This window comes from Tupaia chinensis, unplaced genomic scaffold (assembly GCF_000334495.1).
Source record: "Tupaia chinensis unplaced genomic scaffold, TupChi_1.0 Scaffold000146_1, whole genome shotgun sequence".
Taxonomy (NCBI): domain Eukaryota; kingdom Metazoa; phylum Chordata; class Mammalia; order Scandentia; family Tupaiidae; genus Tupaia; species Tupaia belangeri.
Genome location: NW_006159616.1, coordinates 7,095,485 through 7,105,114, shown reverse-complemented (window position 1 = coordinate 7,105,114; position 9,630 = coordinate 7,095,485). Strand labels below are relative to the sequence as shown.

Here is a 9,630-nt window from a genome sequence, read left to right as displayed (position 1 = left end):
GGGGAAGGGATTGCGGCGTGACCATCCCCCCTGGGGGGTGATTTCTTGCTTTCTGTCTCTATGTCTCTTTCGGTCTGTCTGGCAAGCACACGTGCCCTGTAGCAAAAAACTCTCAAATAGTAATAATAATAAATAAATACAATTAAATAAGTAATTATTTTTAAAAAGGCAAAAAGTATGGGGGCCAGCAGGTGGCATGGTTGTTGAGATGCTAGACTCCTCACACAGTCAACCATGGTTCAATCCCAGACCTGCTGGCTTGCTTTCTTTTCCTCTGTGGAAAAGAGAAAGTGAGCAATCACTCCCCAGGGGAAATGGCCACACTGCAATCCCTTCTCTTCTATTCTCCTCTCAGAATCCTGGGCATGCACACATACGCACCCGGTGTGAGTTTAAGCCACCAGGTCCAGGACTCGAACTGCAGTTGACTACATAGGAGTCCAGCTACATAGCCATTACGCCAACTGCTGGTCCCTATTTATTATTTTTAAATTTGTCCACAGAGAAAGAGGGAGGAAAGTGAGAAAGCAAGTCGCCAGGTCCAGGACTTGAACTACGGCCGGCCATGTGGGAGTCCAGCTCCTTGACCACTACATCATCTGCCAGTCCCCCGATACTCATACTTAAAGCCACCATTGTCATTGCCAGGTTGCGTGTTAAATAATCTATGTTAATAACACCACTGAATCTTGATTATAAAGATGAAAAAAGAGACTCAGGGAATAAGTGATAGAACTACAGGGATGGAGCTGGTGAGTGGAGGGATAAGATAAGAACCCGAATCTGCCTGACTGTAGAGCGCATGTTTCTCTAGTCCATTCATCTGTGAACTGTGGGCTCTCTTCTCAGGGCTGTTTTCTCGTTAGTGTTGTAAACTCCCTGACAGTGGAAGCAGGTTACATTGGACATCTCCCAGCATACCTAGTCCAGGTCTTTGCACACGGCAGTTCAATCCAAGGAAAAGATGGAAGAAAAGAGCAAAAGCTGAGCATTAGACAAACATACAAATGTGATTTACTTAAAGGTACCTTAAAAGGTCAACTAGTGCACGCTATACCAAGCCATTAAGAAACAAACTAAATTGGGACCAGCAGCTGGCATAATGGCTATGTTGCTGGACTCCCATGTAGTTGACAGCGGTTTGAGTCCCAGACCCAGTGGCTTAAACTCACACCAGGGCATGTGCGTGCGTGCCCAAGATCCTGAGAGGAGAGTGGAGGAGAAGGGATTGCGGTGTGGCCATCCCCCCTGGGGGGCGATTTCTCGCTTTCTATCTCTCTGTCTCTCTCTGTCTTTCCGGCAAGTGTGCATACCCTATAGCAAACCTCTCCAAAAAAAAAAAAAAAGTAACAAGCTAAATCACCCCTCTATGGTATTTTTTCTCATAATGCTACACAGCAGCTAAGCCGCCCCCACTTCGCAGTGCTTGAAGCCCCTTCTCGTTTAAGCATTTGCTGAGCTGCTTCTAAGGGTTGGGAGGGAAGAATCTAGTCAGTCCAAACAGCAGTTATAAATTGAACTCTTGGGGCTGGCGAGTGGTGCGGTGGTTGAGGGTGCTGAATTCCCACATGGCTGACCACGGTTCGAGTCCTGAACCTGAAGGCTTGCTTTCTCTCTGTCCCTCTCTGGTCAAATTAAAATAAACAAATAAATAAAGTTAAATTAAAAAAAAATTATTTAGGGACTAGCAGTTGGTATCATGGCTATGTCGCTGGACTCCTATGTAGTTGACACAGTTTTGAGTCCCAGATCTGGTGGATTAAACTCATGCTGGGTGCGTGTGCGTGCATGCCCAAGATCCCGAGAGGAGAATGGAGGAGAAGGGATTGTGGCGTGGCCATCCCCCCCGGGGGGTGATTTCTTGCTTTGTCTCACATAAGCACCCTATAGCAAAAACCTCTCAAAAAAAAAAAAAAAAAAAAGTAAAACCTGAAAGTTAACTAACTGTAAAAATACAATCATGTTTATTTGTTGGCAAAAAGTACCTCAAATTAACTGAAGCTAAAATATAAACCTTAGCCATCAGTATGAAAGGAAACCGCACGAAGGAAATGAAAGAGAAGATGGAAGCTGTTTTCACCCTATCACTAAGCTGGCTAAGATCATTAACAAAAGGAAAGCGATTTCTACAAACACACGTTTTTCACTAGGAACCCATGTTGTGAAAGACAGACCATTCGGCTGATGCCACCTCGTGGCATTTAAAAGGAAGTGAAGAGAAAGGATTCCTAATAAATAGCTCCAGTAGACTTTGCTTGCTTGAGGTCTTTATTTATTTATTTTTTTTGGTTAGACTCAATAAGATTTAATCCGTTACAATAAAATTTGCCCCTCCCCCTTTTTAGTTTGCCTTAGGGGAGCGCGCACTCACCAGAGACAGACAAAGCGAGAAATCACCTCCAGTGACGTGTGCGGGGGACACGGGTAGCCACACAGTAATCCCTTAGGACCCGGGGCACGCACATACACATGCCAGTGTTGTTATTTTTTAAAAAGAATTATTTATTTAATTTTATTTTTTTCATGATAAAGTTTCTTTTACTTTTAAATGATTATCAGTACACCAAGTAACAACGTGTAACGAGTTTGTGAACTCTAAATCTAGTGTTTTGATAAAAAGAAACTAAAGCAGCCCAGACAATTATACTACTAGTCACTGGTCTCACCTTCAGCTGGAATGGACTACTCTAAGGCTGGTTGCTGCTTCTCACAGGTGACAAGTAACTACTACTTTTTCATAGATAAAGCCCCTGACCTCCAAGAAAGCATCAGGGAAGAAATATTATTTAATCCCTTTCTTTCTTCAAAGAATTTCCTTTTTTACTAGATCGAAGGAAGAAAAAGTTCACATTGAGATATGTGGTGGTTGAGCTAACGGCATAGGAAAACACATATACCATTACATTTCCAAGAAATATAAGGTAAACAGATGAAATCTTTGGTTAAGTTCTAAGTCTGTACAAAGAAGCTAGATCTGCTATTCTGCTACATAATACAGAGATAATTTAATGCCTTTCCCAAGAATGTAACTGGAGCTCTGTAATGCTTCATATCCCGAGGGCGTCTAAGATGCCCATCCCCGGATCAGGCACCCCCTCCTTCTATCTACGTATGTGGTAGTTTTCTTGGGTTTCTGGCTGGATGTCACAGACAAAGGCCAAGAGGTAATCCAAGACTCCATCCCTGATCTGTAGAAGTAGTTCTGGAGGATGGTCTCCTGGGTCTCCTTCTCCACGTCAGTGCTGCAACTAAACCGGGATCTCAGGGCCCAGGCTTCCTTGGCCTTGGAACTCTCTCCCTCTGCAGGTGGTACTGTGCAATTTCAGCCTGAGCTTCTTGGGCTTGCCTCTAGTTCCTTCGCTTGTGGGTCTCAGACACTCTCGGTGGCCTGCTTTTCGGCCTGCAGAAACTGCTGGATGCCCTGAAACTAGCATGGGTAGCCATGGCGGCGACTCCGAGGGCCCAGCAAGTGGCCTTAACTGGCTAGAGGGCCCCTTGGGCCCCATTATTATTTTTTTTTAATTTGCTATAGGACACATGTGCTCACCAGAGAAAGTGAGAAAGCAAGCTGCCAGATCCAGGACACGAACCTCAATTGGCCACGTGGGAGTCTAGCGCCTCAACCACATTACCTGTTGGCTTGCCAGTATGTTTTTCAAGCCACTGGGTCCAAGACTTTAACCATGGTTGGCCATGTGGGAGTGCTTGAGGCCCAACAAGGCCTGTGTAGTGGGAATGGAGGGAGTGAGAAAAGTGGGAATAGAAGATGAAATCAGGAAGTTAATGAGGAAGCCAGATCACATGGGGTGTTCTAAGCATTTTGGATTTTGACCCAGAGTAAGATGAGAAACTACTGGAATGTTTTGAGCAGAGGAGTGACATAAATAGACTTAAAAATCTGAAAGGATCAGACTGACTACTGTTTTCAGAATTAATGGTAGAATACAGGGAAGAAAGCAAGACCAGGAAAGAATCACGATTCTCAGCTAAGAGATGATGGTGTGAACCAAGCTGGCAGCTGTGGAGGTGCTGAGTGGTTTAAGTTAGAATTGACAGGATTTGCTCACAGATTGGGGGAGAACGAGGTAGAGTCAAGGACAAGGCTGAAGTTTCTGGTCCAAGTGACAGGAAGAATAGAGTTGCCACCAGCAGGTGTGGGAGGAGAAAGTTAAGTGTTGGCATGTGTATGTGCGTGTGCACGCGTGCGTTTGGTCATGAGAGTGGAAGTGTCAGGATTTAGGTTTTAGACAGACAAGGTTTAACATGTATTATTAGACATCCACATAGATGTTTGTGAATGTAACTGGCTATCAGAACCTGGGAGAAAGCCTGGGCTAGAGACACACATTGGGAGTTATTCAGTAGATATAGGTAGATGGTTATCTAAAAAGCCCAAAGGAGTATTTATAAAGAAGAGGCCTGGGGAACCAGCAGTTTGCATAATGGCTATGTCACTGGACTCCCACGTAGTTGACCGCAGTTTGCCAGGCGCATGTGCGTGCGTGCCCAAGATCCCGAGAGGAGAATATGGAGGAGAAGGGATTGCGGCGTGACCATCCCCCCTTGGGGGGTGATTTCTCGCTTTCTGTCTCTCTGTCTGTCTGTCTGGCAAGCGCACGCGCCATATTGCAAAAACCTCTCCAAAAAAAAAAAAAAAAGAAGAGGCCTAAGGACTGAGCCTAATGTTTAGAGACTGCATGAGCATGAAAACAAAAACCAAAAAAAACCAAAAAAAACCAAAACCCCAGCAAAACAAGACAAGAAAAACATCTAATGTGCAAGGAGGAAAACCTGGAGACTGGGGTACCCTGGAAGATGGGTGAAAAAGTGTGCTTCTAGGAGGAAGGGAACAGTGACAAGTACTTTAGAGGGCATCATGAGAACTGCAAATTCACCACTGGATTTATCATGGCAAAGACCTCGACAGGAGTAATTTCAGTGACACGGTGAGGCTGAAAGCCTGACTGGGATAGGCTGGAGAGAAAACAAGACAAGATGATTTTGGACAGTGTTTCAATATCTCTCTCTCTCTTTTTTTTTTTTTTTTGGAGAGGTTTTTGCTATAGGGCGGGGGTGCCCACCAGACCTATAGGGCGTGTGTGCTCACCAGACAGACCGAGAGAAACAGAGAGACAGAAAGTGAGAAATCACCCCTCAGGGGGAATGGTCACGCCGCAATCCCTTCTCCTCTCGGGATCTTGGGCACGCACGCACACGCGCCCGGCGTGAGTTTTAAGCCACTGGGTCCGGGATGCAAACCGCGGTCAACTACGTGGGAGTCCAGCGACACAGCCATTATGCTAACTGCTGGTTCCCTCACTTTCCCTTTTTGTCTCTCTTTCTCTTTCAGTCTCTCTGGTCAAATTCAAACAAAAACAAGTAGTAAAAAAATAAATACAGTTAAATGAAAAAACAATACTGACACATCATGAGGTTTTGGATTATCCGATTGGCAGGTAGTATCCTAAGCCCTGGGAGCACCAGAGCAATGAGATGTACAATTATAAGTAGATGGTCTCCCTGAAGACATTTACAGTCTACACAAAGAAGCAAGGCAACACAAACTGTTAATGTATTACGGATAAGGGGGCTGGCAGGTAGCATGGTGGTTAAGGGTGCTAGACTCCCACATGGCCCGGGCCTAGTGGCTTGCTTTCTTCTCACTTTCCCTATCTTTCTCTCTTGCTCTGTCTTCTCTGGTCAAGTTAAAAAATAAGCAAATAAATAAATAAATAAATAAAGCTAAATAAAAACAATTATTTTAAAAAGTATATATATATATATATACACACACACACACACACACACACTATGGTTAAATGCGTAAAGGCAGAACCCTGCTTCAGTGGTACTAGATTGAAAAAAGGAATCCAAATATTTCAAGTGTTGATTACCTTAATTATCCCATATCATATTCATAAATCATGACACTATTGAACCCCATAAATTTCTATAATTAAAAATTATCAATATACCAAGAAAGAAAGAAAGAGAAAAAAAAAAGCAGCTTAGCCGCTGTGGCACACAGCTAGCACCCCAGCTTGGGAGGCTGCAAGGCCTGGGAACGGGGCCCTGGACATGGTGGGTACAGGTGTGTCTGTAGTCCTGAGCTGGGGCAGGAGGCCTGTGGCCCGGTGAGACCCTGTTGCCTGTCTATTTCTCTCCATGTTTCTCTTCCTTCCTCCATTCCCATCATAAAGGGCAGGGGAAAAAAGCATTAAAAAAAAAAAAGGAATTCAGAAGAGAAATCCTACTGTACCCTAGAGTCCTAGGAACCTGGTATTACTCACAGGTAATACACCAAGCCTATAATTAAATTCTTTTGAGGTGATTTATATGGGCATGAATACATAATCCTACAAGGGAGAGGAGGCTCTTCTATTTCTTTTGCCCTCAGGAGGTCCTGCAAAGGCTTTGCCTGGAATTACAACACTGACCTATGAAACTAGCCTTTTCTACAACGCACTCTTGGAGAGGAGCCCGAGTTTTCTAACTTACTCTGATTGCTAGGGCTATCACAACATACGCTTGCTCAGCAACTATGAAAAGGAAAAGGTAAACAAGGTCGTTGTCAATCACCAGTTAAATGCTCAGAGGACACCAGCTTGAAATTCCCTAAGCTCTTCCCCACCTGCCCCTTTCAGAGACTGATGCAGAGAGTAAGTGACTTGTCCAAATTCACTTACAGTATTTTGGAGAGAGCTAGGTTTAGAGCTCAGGCAGTACGTACTGCATTTGCAGCCATAGCAGTTGCTTTAGATGACCAACACGCTCGTGTCAGTGCAAGAGGGGGAGGAGTAGTATTTCCTGTGTACTAACCATATACCAAAATCTGTGCTAATGAGTTTTTCAAGGTGTATGTTAAAAAAACGCCCTAAATCTACCAGTTTTTCATTATGATATGTTCAGCAAGTTAAACATTCTTTCTCTTGGGGCTGGCAGGTGGTGTGGTGGTTAAGGGCATTGGACTTCCACATGGCCAACCACAGTTCCAGTCTCAGACCTGGGACCTCTCTCTCTCTCTCTCTCTCTCTCTCGCTCTCTGTTCCTCTCTGGGCAAATTAACATAAAGAAATAAAGTTAAATAAAAAATAATTCTTAAAAACAAATTCTCTTTCTAGAGGCCAGCTGCTGACGTGGTGGTGAAGGCAGCTGGGTCCCACAAGGCTGACATCGCAGTTCCAGTCCGGGACATGGGGAATTGCCATTGCAATTCCCTGAAGATACACGGGGTGTGGGGAAACCTCTCACTGCACACACAGCAGTGAAAATGAGAACGAGACCGGTACAGATAACAGGCCAAACTCTGCATCTAAGTCAGACGCCCACTACACAGGGACACTGAGTGGAGAGTAGTGAAACTGAGCGACACCGCTTTAAGCTATTAAAAGGACCTGGTAAACAAGGTCTACCTAGCCTTACCCGCAGCCTCCCACTAGGGGAGGGGTCCGGATCTTTCTGTCCAGGCTCTGCCCCTGCACTATCCCCAACGAGTCACACGCCCAGTCCCGCTCTACTGAGCCCTCCACCCCGTGCCCGGAGGAGTGACCTGCCGCCCGGTTCCCATTCTGCACACCCCGCAGCGCTCCTTTTTCCACAGATGTGACATCTGCAGGGGCCTGGAATCCAAATATCTGGATTTGAATGCTGATTCCAGCAGTCACTCGCTTGCCATGTGACCTTGAGCAATTGAAGTCCCTTCTCAGTCCCGCTCTACTGAGCCCTCCACCCCGTGCCCGGAGGAGTGACCTGCCGCCCGGTTCCCATTCTGCACACCCCGCAGCGCTCCTTTTTCCACAGATGTGACATCTGCAGGGGCCTGGAATCCAAATATCTGGATTTGAATGCTGATTCCAGCAGTCACTCGCTTGCCATGTGACCTTGAGCAATTGAAGTCCCTTCTTTGAATTTTTTTTTTTAATCTCTAAAAACTCTTCTCGGCCCGAGGGACTCCCAGGCAGCGGCGCGGCAGGATAACGGACAGGGATGTCCAAGCCCAAATCGGAGCACTGCGCAGGTGGGAGGGGTCCTCCCGCGCCCCAAGGCCGCGTCCTGTGTCCAGCCGCTCAGCTCCAGAAGTCTCCGTGACTTCCAGGCCTCCTCTCTTCCCCCTCAACCCGGAACTCACCTGCAGGCAGGTTCCGCCAAGAGCTGCGGCCGGGACCCGGCGCCTCAAGGAGACTGCGACCACCGCCGCCATCTTGGCTCCTGACGTCAACCCCGCCCCGTAACCCTGAGGTCGCTCTCCGCCCGCTTCCCGGCGAGCACCGCGGCGCTGAGCCCTGGTCCACCGAGGACCCGCTAGCCGCGTCAGCGCCACCGAGTGGGCGGTGGCTTCTGGTTTTCGGGCCGGGCGGAGGGAAGGAGAAGCGAGCCTCGCTCGCGTGCGCAGTAGCGGTCACCACAGCGCATGCCCACTGGCCTCCCGCGTTTGTAAGGTGACCTTCCCAGAGGCGGGGGGGAGTCTGGGAGGGAGCGCGGTCTGAAGGGGTGGGGCCCAAGCCGAGGCTGAGCGGGTCCCGTCGGTCTGGTCCTGTTCCCTTTTAGCCCTTTTGACCTGAAAGTTTGTCGGTCCCATCACTCATCTCTGACACTTTGGTGGCTTTAGTAAGGCATTTGTCACGCAGTGGAGTTTCCCAGAGACCGTCCTGGTTATAGCACGGAAAGTCTCGCCCTCGGCCCAGCAGATGGGAACGTTGGTGAATGAGGCGATGTCACAGATGGCCAGCAAGGTGCAAATCGATCAGATCTATCAGGATACGGACGGAGCGCTGCCCTGCAGGTGCTCCCGGATTCCGGGTACACTCAGCAGGGGAGCTCTGAGCGTCACGGGGGCAGGTGGGGTGCGCACTGAGCAGGCTGTCCTTGGCTTCCTCAGCCATTTCTGCTCTAGGACAGCCCTGGGAGGGAGATTGTCTTTTAAAAAATGCTTATCTAGGCTTCTCTTCCATGACAACAGGCAGAGAGAGAAAGAGAGAGAGAGAGACGAGCGAGAGAGGGAGAGAGAGAGAGACGAGCGAGACCACCCCTCAACGGAGGGCTTATCACACCGCGGTTCTCCATCCTGTCCAGGGTCTTGGGCATGCTCACCCGGTGTTTTCCAAGCTGCTGTGCCCCGCCTTCAACTCTAGTTGGTCTTGTGGCATCAGGCAGGGCAGGCCAGGCCAGACCACGAGGTCTTGAGGCAGTGAACTCCGCCGGCCTCTGCCTCGGCCTCAGCCAGCTCCAGAGCATGGGCCAGCACTTGCCAGCATGTTCAGGGAGGTCTCTGGATATGAACCTGGAACCTTCCTGTGTGTGTCAACCTGTAGACTCCAGTACTGCTGCTCCACTCTCTGGCGCCCCTTTTTTGTTATTGTTTTTACACTTAATTCGATTTGCTATTATTATTATTATTTTAAAATTTGACCAGAGAGAGCGAGAAAGGGAGAGTGAGAAAGAAAGCTGCCAGGTCTGGGACTCGATCTGTGGTCAGCCTTATGGGAGTCTGGCACCTTAATCACCATGCCACCCCCTAAATATCTTTTCTTTAACAAATTATTTATTTAATATTATTTTTTAAGAATTGTTTTTACTGGGACCCGCAGTTAGCGTAATGGCTATGTCGCTGGACTCCCATGTAGTCGACCG

The 9,630-nt window shown here is 47.6% G+C and overlaps 1 protein-coding gene across 1 annotated transcript in view; it reads right to left on the bottom strand.

The window, feature by feature from the left end:
* The window catches only part of SDHB (succinate dehydrogenase complex iron sulfur subunit B), a 47,445-nt gene extending 39,164 nt beyond the window's left edge, over positions 1-8,281 (bottom strand). Inside the window, exon 1 of the mRNA XM_006145230.3 lies at positions 8,129-8,281. Within this exon, the coding sequence (XP_006145292.1) occupies positions 8,129-8,200 (72 nt within the window). The 5' untranslated portion in view covers positions 8,201-8,281. The remainder of the gene's footprint in view (positions 1-8,128) is intronic.
* Positions 8,282-9,630: the final 1,349 nt, after the last annotated feature.